Below are 15,317 nucleotides of genomic sequence, written 5' to 3' on the forward strand. Positions count from 1 at the left end.
GGTTGGCCTGGTGGTGGGTATTGAGGAGGGCACGTTCTGCATGGACCACTGGGTGTTATACACAAACAATGAATCATGGAACACTTCATCTAGAACTAATGATGTAATGTATGGGGATTAACATAAGAATAAAAAAAAAAGAAATCTGCTAAGGAAACTTCCAGCAGCAAGACACCCACAACAGAAAGTGCCAACGACCACTGGCTGTTTCCCAACAGAAATAGCCCTGTGTTTGCATGTTGACATCAAAGGGGCTCGAGCGGCCACCAGCCGGTAAATGGGGGACAGGGCAGGGGACAGCAGGAACTCAGTAACACGGTGAAGCCAGGACGCAAAAGCAAACGCGCCATGTGACTCCGTTCACACCAATTCCAAAGAAGGCAGACTCTGGGCACAGGAGGGGAGTCAGAGCTGCTAGGGCCCAGGACTGAGTGACTTTCTGAAATGAGGGAAGCACGCCCTGCATTGACCACAGTGGTGGCCACCCATCAGCCAAAACCCACATTTTATATTGGTGAATCTCCCTATATGGAAATTATATGTAATAAAATACAGGTACAAAAATAAATACGACCTTTTTAGAGGTTTAGTCTCAGGAATACCCAGGATACTGAAAGGACAAATCACAGACAAAAAGAAAACCTTTGCAGACTGTTTGTTTGAAAAAGTACTCGTATTCAAAATATATAAAGTATTCTCAAATTCTCAGTAAGAAGAAAACTAACCCAATAAACAGGCAAAAGATTTATCAAAGCAGCCCCTGAAAGACGCTCAAAGCCTTAGTCATTAGGAAAACACAGATTAATGAGCTGCCCTGCACAGCCACTAGAATGGCTACAATTAGAAAGATGGGCCCCAGCGAGGGCTGGCTGCCGGGGCATGGGAAACCAGGCCACTGTCCTGGAAATCCGTTTGGCAGTTTCTTAAAAAGTTAGGGTCCAGCTGTTCCAACCCTAGGTGCTCAACACACGACAGCACCTGCCCACAGACAGGCGTGTACGTGGGCGTTCGCTGCTGCTTTATCTGTAGCAGCCCCAAACTGGAGACGCCCAGATGTTCCTCAACTGGGACGGACAAGCGGACGTGCTGTACCCATACAACAGAATACTAGTCAGCAACCAAGGAATGAATGAATCATTAACATGCAACAAGTGAAAGAAGCAGCACAAATACAGAGTGCACACTGTGTGATTCCATTCACATCACTTAAGAAAATGCAAACTAATCCAGTGACCGGCAGACCTGAGCCAGCTGGGGAAGGGGCCCGGGGAAACTCTGTGGTAGCAGCTCTCCCACTACCTGGGCGTGGTGACAGATCAGAATATACGTGTGGGACCGGCAGTGTCCTTGTGCTCTCAGAACTTTAACAAAGCTGTCCAAGCAAGAACAAAGGTGGAGCACCTGCTGGTACACCCCACCTGACTGTCTTCACCTGCTGCTTTCAACTTGCTTCCAATCTGTGTGCCAGAAACCCTAATCTCCAGAAGAATCAACTTGTGAGGGGTCCAGACTGACCCCCGCCTCACGAGGGACCTGACCTCTGTGCTTCCAGTTGCCAAAATGCAGACCTGACTGCTGAACCGTGTCCCATGACTCAGGACGATGCACACCCCTCACTTCAGCTCAGAAGCCCCTCACTACACCCGAGCTGGGCCCTGCTGACACTGGACCATCCCTCCTGGGTTGTCCCCCTCAGCACAGTTCCCTCTCCTCCCCCTGCCCCCACCACAGTCCAGGCTGACGGCAGGACCCTGGGTGTCTGCCCTATCTTGGCTGGAGTGGAGAGCCCCCCAAGTGCCCACAGATCCCAGTCCTATGACCGCAGGACTCTGTCCTCACCGACCGCCTCTCTTCCACACTAAGAGTACCAAATGCACCATTAAAGAACACGCCCTGCACAGGGTTAAGCTCTGTCAAACATCTCTATGAAATGCAGACAACTGATTACATGTAAGTCTTAGACCAGCTTAGAAACCTTAGCGACAAGAAAAATATGCCAAGGCTAAAAACTGCTGATTATTTTACCCAGGAAGCTCAGGGAAAAGTGGTAAATTCTCCACATTGAAATAAATGTTCAGACAGAAGAGAAAAAAAAATCACCCATTACTCCCATCCCCAATGGCATATTTTAAAATTTGTCACCCTTTGGTCCCGGTTCATATGCATATTCAGTATTTGCATTTCTACCCGACAGTGACGGATGGAGTTTGGTAGTCTACATTTTCTAATAAATGTCATGTGTATTTAAATATATATATATGTTCAAATATTAACAAAGAAAACAGAACAAAAGCAGGAAAAAACTGATAAGGCACAGAAAGCCATTAGATGTTGAGAAAAGATGGAAAGGATGCTAAAAATACAGTGTGTTTAGTCAAAGACTCTGAGAAAGAGGCCAAATGCTACTTTTTAAAAAAAATCTGTGCACGCTTGTAATGGAGAAAAGTAACTTCTGCACAGTCCCCACAGGTGCGAGAGAGTCTCGTCAGGATGGAGAATGGTTAGTGCAGGGTCAGGGCGACAAACCACAGACACGCCTCGCCCTCCCCGCGCTGCAGCGAGGAGCCGAGACAGCGAGGGGCCTCCCAGCACACACGTCACGCAGGTGCAAATCTGACTCGGGTCCTGCAGCGCTGGTGGCCATGCTACGTATCTACCCCTTGACCTGATTTCCCAAATACCTCTTCTTACTCGCATGTCATAAACAAGCCAGAGATCCCTTCAACTTGGGGAAGAAAAACCAGTCCTTCCTAAGCCACCTCGGTGCATCCGCAGCAGCTGCAGGAAGCATGGGCACAAAGGGGGCCCAGAGGCAGCGCCCACGCAACAGGGCGGGCTGGGAGGAGGGGATGACCAGAGACAGCACTCATTCTGGTTATCATGCTTGAAGCTGTTAGCACCCCTTTAAAAAGCAAGCAGATCCCACACCCCTCCCCAGGCCACCCAGACCTGCCGCAATCCCTCTGGATTAGTTTGCATTTTCTAGAGTCTTACGTAAACAGAATCCCACACTGGGCACCTGGTCCAATCAGCGGGAAACACAAATTTCGGTCATGTAAATTACATCTACTCTTGGTGGACTTTCCAGGGGGAAGATCTGCATCACAGGGAGTGTCGTATTTTGTGACAAATTAACAACTTACCTTATAACCAGGAAACAGTTAGCTCTGTTGCCAACAGCAAAGTAGTCCGCTGCAGTCAAAATATCGATTCCGTGAGGGAAAGTGCCCTAGTCACAGAGTCAAGAGGGAGAAGAGGACAAGTGACACGAGTGAGGGGAGGCACTGCCAGAAGGTCAACGGCCACGTTCACACCCACTCACACCTACGGCAGAGGCACGCTGGGGACCAGCAGCAGACAGCTCACTGACTGCCCGTCTCACGCGGCACATGGTGCTATTACGATAGGAACCGCTCAAAAATACTTCTTTTTTCCAAACAACTCAAACACTTTCAATTCTAAAATGTTTAAGAGACTCACACCCACACCATAAAAACCAGCAAGCAAACCAGGTTTCAACAGTACCGGCACCCCCGATTCATTGCGCATCCCAGATACTGCACGTTTTGCACACGGAGGTTCGTGGCAACCCTGTGAGCCAGTCTGTCGGCGCCATTCTCCCAGCACCATCTGCACACCTCAAGCCTGTGGGTCACATTTTGGGAATTCTCGCAAACACACAAACATCACTAATAACTTCATGCCAAGTCAGGGAGTTTATATGCCCTCCCCTGAGTGCGACCCTGTTTGCTTTGGCAAGTTCACATCCTTCTTCTCCAACGTTCCCACCAAACAGTAGGACACTGCCGTGTGCAGGGCTGGGGGGCACCCTGGGCCCTCCTGACTCTACTTCTTTCAAAGTCTGTGTCTCTTTAACAGCTGCACAACCCCCCTGCACCCTGTGCTATGTGTATGCTGGTTTCACAGCAAACGTCAGGACGGGGGGGGGGGACACCCCCGGAACACCGGCTCCCGCTGATCCCCTAAACCTAGACCCCTTTCCTCTCCCTGACTGTCCACCCAACCTGAGTGTCCCCACCAAACGGGACACGGCGACGGCCAAGACTCAACAGCACCCCTGCTCCAGAGCACCTTGTGTCTGGAACAGAGCTCTGCCCACGGCAGGCTGGAAGCCAGGGGTGGGGAGATGCCTCTTTCTCCTGGGCTCTGACTTTGGGGTGCCCAGAGCCCCTCAGTTCAGCTTCCAGCAGGTTCCTTGACTACAGCGGCCTGCCCACCCACCCCCTATGCCTGTCCAACCCCTTCCTTTGCCAGCGCAGCACTGCCTTCTGGAGCTCTCCACACTCGCGGCCCCGACACACTGAAGCTGGTCCCCTTCAGAGGTCAGCTGTCTTTTCCTAGGGAGCCACCGTCTTCTAAGTTTCCAGGGCCCCAGGTGGACGTGGACTAAGTGACACCCAAAGGTGTCAGCCACCTTTGAGCCAGGGAAGAAAGGGAGAGACCCTGAGAAGGCAGAGGTGCTGGAGGAGAATGAAGCACAGAGCAGCACGTGCCCTGCAGCCAGCTGTGGAAGCAAGACTGGACAGCCTCCCTGGGCCAATTCTGGGAGAACTTCCCACCAAGAACCAAAGGTCGCCTCCCCCGTGGAAGCAGAAGGGTCAGCCCTCACCCTGGCCTCTGGCAGCCCAGGAGAACGGCAACTAAACCGGGAGATGGTGGACCCAGCATGCAGAACCCAGGCCCCCAGGTTCTGCAACAAGGACCCTCACGGACATAGGGGGCACCTACAAGGACATTTTCCTCCCAAACACCCCAACACCAAGTCTTAGAATGCTTGTGTTTTACCGGAGGCTTCCCTCTCTGAGGCCTGCCTTTCCCGCTGCTGAGCAAGCTTTCTACATGGGGCTCCCCTTGGGCCCTGCAGCCTGACTTCTGACCCCCAAGGCCCAGATGCCCATCACTGTCTCTTCTTGTCCCCCAGCACCACCTGCTGATGCCCTCGCCCACAATATACTCCTCTTCAGCCCAGACCTTCCTCCTGGGGCGCTGAACAGAGCTCAGCTCAGTGTTCCCCCAACATGACCCGCCTCCAGCCCATTCTTCCTCAGGCCAACCACATGTCCCAGTATGGCCACCAGCTCACACAGAGTGAATGACTCGGTGATAAGGACCACACCCCACAGCCAAGGCTGACCAATCATGAGAGGTTCAGGACTAGGGGGGACGATGGTGCTGGTGAGCAGAGAGAGAGGCCACAGGGTCAATGGCTTCCAGAAGCTGGCTCCTACCACACGTAGGATGGGCAGTGATCACATCTCTGTCCCTGAGAAGCCGGGCTCCTCCACCCACATCCTTCCTGCACCCACAGGCAACTAACTGCTAATACCAAGTGGCAATGCATAAGGTACTGAGCTCTGATGTGTGTGTGTATGTGTGAAATTACTTACACATTCGAGTTTACCATAAAACACAATACTAACTGTTTAAAACTTGTGTCAACTCTCCCCTGGATAACATCATAAGCGGTTCTGTGACCAGACGTGACTGAGTTAAATATCAGCTTATTCTAGGTAAATTCTTTACCTTCATCTAACAATGCAAGGAGATACCAAGTTTGCAGCTTTCAGTATTTCTACTGTTAAAACTACAGGAAGTTTTAGGAATGAAGACTTCAAGAAGTAGCCATACCTGTCTTCCCACATTCTCCTGGAAAGCAGCCTAAGGAAAAGAAGAACAAACAGAGCAGGTGAGTTAGGTTTGCGCTTTGCTAAACATCAGGAAAGAAATTCAAAACAAACGCCATGTAGCACAAATGACCCATGGCTTTATTTTTTTTAAATAAAAGTCCTCATTGTTGGCTGATCAGAGCCTCAAGGGTAGTTGTCATTCCGTCTCTAGGTCCTGGTGCTTTTTTAAACCACAATTCAAGTTTATAAAATCAGACACATCCTGAAAAGTGTCCTTTAGATGCAGACGCCGAGCTTCTCACTGATGCCTAATTCAAGGCCCTAGATAGAGGCATGAGAACAGAGTCAAATCAGTCCATTAAATCAAATCCAACACAAGACCCTTTCCCTGGGAACTCTGTGATAGCAGCTCGCAACGGTGAACATAAATGGCCCACCTCCTCCCTCTGCCTTCCCCACGGGCCATCACGGACAAGCCCTGAGCCTCCAACACAGGCCCAGTGCTCAAAATATTTCCTTAGAATGAAGTGTCTTCAGGTGCTTTCTTTAAAATGCCTGTTCACTTCGCTGGTGGCTCCTCTCCCTCCGCCTGCTCTGCGGGGGTGTGACAGCCAGGCCCTCGGCACGGTAACAACGGCAGGGCCAGTGGACGATGGGCAGTGCCTCCTTTCCCATCTACCACCCAGCTGGCTCCCCGACCCCACTCTCCCCAAAGCAGCGGGCTCAGAGTTCCCCAACGGAGCAGGACATCGAGCACAGCAGCATGGGCCGCAACCGCACGGCCACGTGGTCAGCACGTGACAGGTCCGAAGTCAGGGCAGCCCTGGGAGGGTGCCCTGCCCACGGATGCGGCCCCTTCTCCTGGACAGAGCCACTGGGGGCAGTTCACTGTGTACCTTACAGGGCACTGAGAGGGAGTACATGCAGGTGTGCAGAAAGGAACTTGAGAAACCCAAGCACAGAGCCCCGAGTCTGCCGCTGGCCAGCATCTCAGGCGGGTCCCCCCAAAAATCAGAAGCAGGGTGGTCTCCTCCAGGCACAGCAGACGGGCATTTCACCCATGGCCTTCCCATAGCTTTTCAAACCGGGAGGAGGAAGACTCGATTTTCTCTACATACCATTTTGAACCTTTTGCAATAAATTTGTTAAAGAAAATAAGAAACCAACCAGTAAGCAATGGATATATGATATAATGTCAATTTATATAACAAGCAAAATTTAGGAACATATTTACCATTCTGATGACATCAAGAAGGTAAAAAATAATACAAGACTGACAGAAAAATGCAACCCTGGAAGCGGTAAAGCAGTCTTGAAGAAGAGAGGGGAGGGATGGCTGTCCCCAGCATGGCGACTGACTGCACGCAGACACAGAGGACAGACACAGAGAAGGGTGGAACAGAATGGAAAAACAGAATGCCTTTAGGACCGAGGGCCAGGCCATGAATTCTGAGGGTGGACACTGAAAACACGATCCACGTAGGAAAAAACTGACAAACTGGTCACATCAAACTTTAGAACTCCTGCTCTGTGAGACACCTTGTCAGGAGGACAGAAGCCACAGTCCGGGAGCCGAGCCCAGGAGCCACACACCAGTGAAGGCGGCACCTCGCATCTGAAGCATTAACGAATGCCACACTCAACAGTGCACACAGCAGCCAACGAGCAAACGGCAGGAGGCTTGAACAGACATTTCAGCAAAGAGGAGGTACGGGGCAAGGACAACGGAGAGGTGCTCGCCACCAGAGAAAGGCAACTTAAAAGCACAATGAGGCATCACCACACGGCCGACAGGACCACAGAACGAACACAGAATGCTGGCGAGGCTGCAGGACGACGGGATCCCGGACAGGCTGCCGGTGGGAAGGTGAAACGGCACAGCCCCTCTGAACACAGGGCGAAACAGGCAACCACCACCGTTCGCACAAAAACCTGGACACGAATGTTCACAGCAGCTTAATTCTTAAAAGAGTGCAAAACCAGACATAACCCAAGCTCCTACAACGTGCAAACGGTCGGAGCGACTGCGGTTCTGCCGTCACCAGGAGCCGACCAGCAAGGAGCAGGAGGGAACTGTCGGCCCAGCCAGAGCCTGGACGCACCTGCGAGGAACACACCAGTCCTGAGGGTCACACGCTGTATGACTCCATCCAGGCAACATCAACACAGAAAGTCAGAAAGTAGTAACATAGGGGTTTAGACGCCAAACAGCTTTTAGCTAAATGTGGGCTTTAAGGAGATTTAGTGTAACTGCGGATGAAGCAAGGCTCCCAGGCTCCCTCTCCCTCCTCACCCTGACCCTCCCATGAGGAAGCACGGGGCCGCCCATCTGCACCACTCCTTCCTTCCCGGCTGGGGACAAGTCTTCTCAAAATGTCGACACATTTGCGGGCTGGGTGGGTACCTTCCAACGTGGAGAGCAATGAACACTGAACAGCTACACGATTCACAAATGTGTTTACCCTAACCAATCAGTCAGGCCTCCCTTCCGCCACCCCCCAGATCCTCACAGGGTTGCTGTGAAGACCGAACACAGCACTCACCAAGGCCCCACAGGGCCTGGCAAACTCGCATTTCTACCATCACCATCATGGACCTGGACGCCCATCGCCACAGTGCAGGCGGGAAGTGGCGGCACGTGAACCACAGGCCGGAGAGGAAGGGTCTGAAGGGACACAGCAGCTCAAACCCTCTCTGCGCCCACATGCTCCCGGTGGCCCTGTGGTCCTGGGTGGGCAGGGTGACCTCGTCCTTGGGCAAGCGAACGGGCCCAGGCCCTCCTAACCTCAGCAGGGAGTGACCCAGCAAGGAGAGCGTGAAACGTGAGCACAAACAGGAGCCAGAAAGGGCAGAACATGCCTTTATCTGAGGAGGCAGCTCCACAGTAAGAGATTTCATTTCAAGTTATCACCTACTCAATCCTGAGCTTTAAACAAATGCATCTTTTACCCTCACTGTTTTAATTTTGCAGCTGCTAGGTAAGTAGGCATATATAGATGATGTCTCATGCAAAGAATCTCCTGCTAATTTTGAAGGACTTTAATTCTAACTTGAAAAACAAACAAACAAAATGATTTCTGGTTTTTTTTCACCCCTTCCTCAGGGTTTATAAAGGTGTCAGTGCTTTGATTTTACTACTGCTTCCCATTAAAATGTTTGACTTTACAAGAAACAAGAAAGAAAATATAAAAGCTACTTTTTAAGTCCAGATTTAACAAAAAATCATCATTGTGTTTGAAAGTGTCTTATGACTATGGCCTTCAAGTGAATGTCAGGGCAGAAATGTGAAGGCCTCTCAAGGAATCACGGGGCTTCCTACTGACGCTCCAGACAAAAGAAACAAAGCTGCATGAACACAGAAGAGACTGGCTTTGCTGGCAAACTTTTCTCTTGAGACAAAATTTTGAAGGGCCTGAGGCCAAGTACCTCTTATATCAGACCTGTTTGGGGGTACAGAGAGCAGGCAGTCAGACAGGCCCTGTCTGGGGTCACGGGAGACACTCCGACCAAGCTCCCACACACGAGGGAGGCCCACGCTCCACCTGCATCATCCCAAGCAAAGGGAGCAGGTACCACGCTGGTCCCTGGGTCCATGGTCACCCATTCATGAAACACCCATCTGTGGAGCACCCGCCATGTGTCAACAGCCGCACCAACCATCCCCATGGTGACACGGGACAGAGCACAGCGTGAGAAGTGGCAGATGGAGCACTGCCCCCCATGTCCTGTCGCTGCACCTGACAGCTTAGATGGACAGAGAAGCTCCTTCACTAGAAAAAAGACAAGCTACACGAACTGAATTAATAACAAAATACTTCCAAAGAAACAAGAAAAAACAAAAAAAAACAGGCCCAGTTGGATTCACTGATGATTTCCACCAAACACTTAAAGTAGAAACAAAGAAATAGCAACCTTTTTTTAAAAGATTTTATTTATGGGGCGCCTGGGTGGCTCAGTTGGTTAAGCGACTGCCTTCGGCTCAGGTCATGATCCTGGAGTCCCTGGATCGAGTCCCGCATCGGGCTCCCTGCTCAGCGGGGAGCCTGCTTCTCCCTATAACCCTCCCCCCGTCATGTACTCTCTCTCTCTCTCTCATTCTCACTCTCTCAAATAAATAAATCTTTAAAAAAAAAAAAAGATTTTATTTATTCACTTGAGAGACAGAAACAGAGAGCATGAGCAGTGGGGAGGAGGGGCAGAGGGAGAGGGAGAAGCAGGCTCCCCGCGGAGCAGGGAGCCCAACACGGGACTCAACCCCAGGACCCTGAGGGTCACGACCTGAGCTGAAGACAGACGCTTCACCGACTGAGCCACCCAGGCACCCCATGACAAGCTTTTAAAGCTTCTTGTACAAAATACAAGAGGAAGATTTTATATTCCCAATTCCTTTCGTGGGGCCAGACTACCCTAACTCCAAAGCCATACAAAAACATCACAACAGACGGAAACGACAGTCCAATATCCCTGACGGAGCTGTGGCCGAGTGCTGCCTGGCCTGGCTTCCCCTCCGTGGGAAAGAACTGCTGACTTTCTGTAGGAGCAGCAGGAACCAAGTGCAACTGACCCAGCAGTGCCCACCCCTCTCAGGAACTGTGCACGTGGGTACTTCATCTGTGTGGCCACGCCACTGCCCACCACCCAGCCTTCCCCGCCTAAGCCAGGTCCTTCCCTGGCCCCCAGCCACTCCAGCCTGCACTGTCCCAGCTTGAGTGTGACACTAACAATCCCAAAAACGTGTCCCCAGAGCATGTGGGAGCACGTCCAGCATGGCGCGGATTCTCCCAAATCCCACATCTTACGGCAATGCATCACCTGCCGAAGGTAGTCTGAGCACACCTATGTGTCCTGCCTTCGAGTCACATCTTTCACCTCTGAACCAGCCAGGCACAAGCCTAACTGCTGACCTGCGCCCTCTGCCCTCTCTCACCAGTCAGAATCTCCTCCTCGGTATCTTTTTCCATTAACTGTTAATAACCTTACTGAAGCGAGTGTTCAAATCCTAAATGTGGATTTCAACGAGTGGCTCTCAGTTTCCTCTAGCAGACACCTCCTCCTCCTCCTCATCTGTCTCACAAACTCACACAACCTCCATCTGGACCAGGCCATGGGGTACAGGTGCCTCCTCCACCCTCTCTCTACGACCGATCCCTAAAAGCGTGTGTCTGTTCCCCTCTGGACACCTAAAATCAGCTTCAGCCCCCCTGTCTGTGGGCAGAGCCCTCCAGAGCAAGGCCCTCCCACGCTCACCCACCTGTCCCCCTGGGGCTCACCCATTTCTCAGCCAGGAAGGCTCAGCCTGCGGGGGCCCCCGGGGCAAGGTGGGCAGCTCTCTCCACGTCCCAGCTGGGGGCCCTCAATCCGACCCCTCAGCCCAACCACCCACAGAACACATTCAAGTCCCCTATACCCCCATTTCTGACAATCCAGAGGGCTCACAGAAAACCCTCCCAGGCCCCAGTGCCTCTCAGGCTGGACCCTCCTCCTGCAGGTCTCCCGCTAACCCGAACCATACAGAAACCAAACCTTGGCCAGCACCAGGGTCCTCCTGGCTTCACCTCTCCCACGAGCCACAACCAGCCACACCCCACATCTTTCTCAAAGCACGGCCGTTCCGTCCATGTCCATTCTTTACCTCTTAAAGCTTGGGGAGTTGTTTGTCTGTACCCGAAACTAAGTCTCCCGTCTCCAGACGGTCTGTCACCTCAGCCACTAGGCTCTGCTGTTGAAGGGACTCTTGGCCCTGGCTTCTGGTCCCTCAGCACCTGCACCAGCCCATGTCTGAGCGTGATCTAAGTGACTGGCCATCAGTAAGACAGCCCTGTGTGAAGGCAGGACACAGCCATGGACATCACCAGCAAGTATCCCAGGGACAAGGCCCGGCAGCCATCATCTCTACTGGCATCCACAGGAACCCCTGAAGCAGAGCTCGGGGCCACAGTCCAGCTCTGTTGGAGACGCAGTGGGATGTTCATGCAGACTCCTGGTCAGTGCCCTTCGGAAGCAACTGTAGCCTGCTGAAAGCTCTCTACACACAGAATCCACCCCAAACATGACCAGGCTCTGGGGGGCTAGGCAACGGTGTTCAGATACATGAAGGGGCACTGGGGCCGCCAGGCACGTCCAGTGAGGCTCCAGGCCCAGCACAACCATGTGAAGCTGAGCTGACCTCTGCTTGGCAACAACTCCTCCTGAGGCTCAAAGCCACCTGCGCGGCCCTCACACTCAGGTCACACGCCCAGAACACACTTTCTTCTCCTTCCCCAGAGCACAGGCTACCTCAAGCCGTGTCTGGTCAGCAGGCATGATGCTCGAGACGGCTGCATTTCTGGGCATGCTGGGGGTGGAGCATTTCATCCTGACCCCGCTTCACAGGCTGAAGACCACTCCCTTCCCCCTGAAACTGGGAGGAAATGTGAGCTGGCACTCCGCTAGGTGGCTTCCCAGGCACCACACACGGGCAGCATCCAGGAGTGTGCGGCCTGCTCAGCAGACCAGGGCACGGGTCAGAGCCCACCCACACCGTCAGGAAAAGGAACAAAACAAGAAAACTCACAGAGGCTGCTCTCCTGCAGTTTATGTTTCGGTCAAACACTGTGGCAATCACCAGAGCGCTGTGAAAAAGAGGGAAAATGGTTAAAAGGAAATCTGTGAAAGAACACAGACCCTGTTACAGGACTTAGAGGCCTCTCTCACTTGCTCAGTGCGTGCTGTGTGCAGCGAGTTCCCAGCACCACGGGTGGCTGACCCTGGTCCACCGAGAGCCACGTGAGGCGTGCACACCTGAGTGCCAGGGAAGCCACAGGGAGGAAGGCTGCCATGCACAGGGGTGTGGGAGGCAGAATGTGCTCAGCCCTGCTCTGGGGGTGCCCAGAGGACGAGAATCAGCAGTGCTTGGGGGGAGCGGGGAAGCAAACAGGCAGGGCTGACATGGACACGGACATGGACGCTCGGGCCCAGGCAAGAGCTCCCCAAGATGGACAGGGAGCACATAGGGACATGCACGGGCAGCCAGTGGAGCCCCTAGGCCCTGCCCCTTCTCAGAAACCCAACCAAGTGTAAAAAACAGCTATCAGGTCACGTAAAGCCCTCCAGATGGCCAACCACAACCGTGCCAGGAGAAAAGGAAGCCTTTTCCAAGCTCATAACATTCATCAGACTTCATTTAAACCCCTCTTCATTAGGTCATCACACTTAATTATTACTGATAAAACAGAAAGCACTCATTTGACTTTATGTGGTTTTAGTTAACAGAAAACAAAGGATTTGGGGCAGGAGTGGAGAGAGCGTTGGTTCTAAGAATGACTCGAGAACTTGCATCTCCTATTAGCCTTAAGAAAATGCTTTTAAGGGGCACCTGGGTGGCTCAGTCGTTAAGCGTCTGCCTTCAGCTCAGGTCATGATCCCAGGGTCCTGGGATCGAGCCCCGCATCGGGCTCCCTGCTCCGCGGGAAGCCTGCTTCTCCCTCTCCCACTCCCCCTGCTTGTGTTCCCTCTCTCGCTGTGTCTCTCTCTGTCAAATAAATAAATAAAAATCTTTAAAAAAAAAAAAAAAAGAAAGAAAGAAAATGCTTTTAAAAGGGGGTATTTCAGGCCACTTGGGTGGCTCAGTCGGTTAAGCATCTGCCTTCAGCTCAGGTCATGATCCCAGGGTCCCGGGATGGAGCCCCATGTGGGCTCCTCGCTCAGTGGAGAGTCTGCTTCTCCCTCTGCCTCTCCCTCCCCCACTCGTGCTCACTTGCACGCTCCCTCTCTCTCTCTCTCTCTCGCAAAAATAAATAAATAAAATCTTTTAAAAGGCAGGGGGGTATTTCAGACACACAGAGGCCACCTCAAAGTGACATCACCCGTCTGCCCCGATAGCTGAGGGCCTGATGCGACCCACTCCTATTTCTACATCTCAATCCTCTTCCTCCCTCCAAAACCCTGGGACATCCCATCGGCACATCCACATTTCCCAGCTCTTCCAGCCTAAACAACGACCTCCTAAATCCAACCAATCCCTCCAGCTGCTCCACGTCTCTCAATACCGAGTGGAAGCGGATCAATGCCCCCTGGCCCAGATGTCCAGGCGCTGACCCCAGAACCTGCCAACATGCAGCATTAGCCGGCAGAGGGCAGTTAAGGCTGCAGGTGCTGGTCAGGGAGGCTACACCGATAGACCCCGCACAGTCACAAAGGCCCTGGGACTGGAAGCAGGAGGCAGAGGAGCCCCGAGAGACACAGCCTGAGGACTTGCCCCGAAGCTGCCATCTGTGAAGGTGGACGAAGGGCCACAAACCAAGGAACATGGCAGCCTCTAGAAGCTGGACGAGGAACGGATTCTCCCCCAGAGCCTCCAGAGGGAACCCGTCCTGCCGATACCTTGGTTCTAGCCCACTGAGACCTGAGTCAGATAAGTGACCTCCACACCCACACTGCGAAATCCTCCTGTGTAGTAAGAATGAAGCATCACCTCACGAGAAAACCCAGGTGAAGCTACGTGCCTTTTGCTAAACGGGAAGTCCGCATATTCTATGTGTCCATACAGAAGACATTTAGAAAGGCAAAACTGTAGGGTGCAAAGCCAGTGTGGTGGTGGCCAGGGGGCAGGGTGGCTAACGACCCAGGGCAGAGTGGGGGACGCAGGAAAGACAGAACTTCTGCTTGGGATCGTACCTGTGGCACCCAACTCTGAATTTGCCAAAACCCACAGAACGGTGCACAGAAGGAGGGAACTTCACTGCAGCAAATGTCAAGGACCCATCAGGAAGGGGGGACCGACAGTCAAGGGAAGGCGCCTGTTACACAGAGCAGCACCACAGCAGGGGCCAGCTTGTGGAACCCTCGACAGGGCAGGTGAGGAGATGTGCTCCTCACAGGCTGGGTGGGCTAGCAGCTCTGGAACCACTGCACGTGGACGAGTAAAGACACAGCCGAGAACGAGAGCCAGGAGGAGGGAGAGGGAGCAGAAGAGAGAGCTGGGACAGCTGGGCTGGCATTGCAAGGTCCACACCGACGCAGGGACTCGGGCTGGAGGCACACTTGGTTGGCATTCGTGTATCAGAGTGTAAGCAGAGTCCAGGTCTCAGATCTCAACACAAACCCCTGGCAGCAGCTGATGTCAGGGCTGGGCCAAGAGAACAAAAGATAAGCCTGGAGAATCCTGTCATGCTAGAAAGTGAGAAAGTATTCAAAAAAATAAAAGTCTGAGTCCCGTTGAAAGGACACAGCAGCCAACATGAAACCACTCCCGACGGCCAAAGGTAGAGCCATCTGCATAGCAAGTGTTAGACGACAGGCCCGAAACCACTCCCAATGGCCAAAGGTAGAGCCATCTGCACAGCATAATCAGCAAGTGTTAGACGACAGGCCCAAGGGTTAAATCCCAAGAGTAAATGAGACCTCCGTGAGCCCACAGACATTAACAGACGATGCAGTGGGTGAAAAGGGGAGAGGGAATGCCTTTTCCTTATGAGAGAACAGCCAAGAGAGCAGCTGCTGGCCGCCATGCACCTGTCGCAGGCAAGACCCACAGACAGGCGTGGACACTGGTGGTCAGAGCAGGGAGCACATGGTCTCCAGGCGTCCTGGGAACATGCGTCCCGCATCAGTGAAGACAATCCCAGTAGCTTGACAGGCCCCACCTCAACCAGAGGACCAAGGGCAGCATCCCCCACGCTGAGTCTGGGG

At 52.8% G+C, this 15,317-nt stretch overlaps 1 protein-coding gene across 3 annotated transcripts in view; it reads right to left on the reverse strand.

Annotated features, from left to right (window-relative positions):
- Positions 1 to 15,317, reverse strand: part of TBCD (tubulin folding cofactor D) — a 164,939-nt gene that overhangs the window by 50,685 nt on the left and 98,937 nt on the right. For all 3 annotated transcript variants that reach the window (XM_081804167.1, XM_081804168.1, XM_081804166.1), the window contains 3 exons: positions 12,202 to 12,259; positions 5,650 to 5,679; positions 3,144 to 3,229 (listed from right to left, as the gene is read on the reverse strand). In XM_081804167.1, the coding sequence (XP_081660293.1) occupies positions 3,144 to 3,229; positions 5,650 to 5,679; positions 12,202 to 12,259 (174 nt within the window). The remainder of the gene's footprint in view (positions 1 to 3,143; positions 3,230 to 5,649; positions 5,680 to 12,201; positions 12,260 to 15,317) is intronic.

The sequence above is a fragment of the Leptonychotes weddellii genome, chromosome 15, assembly GCF_054177405.1.
Source record: "Leptonychotes weddellii isolate Sample4059 chromosome 15, ASM5417740v2, whole genome shotgun sequence".
Taxonomy (NCBI): Eukaryota; Metazoa; Chordata; class Mammalia; order Carnivora; family Phocidae; genus Leptonychotes; species Leptonychotes weddellii.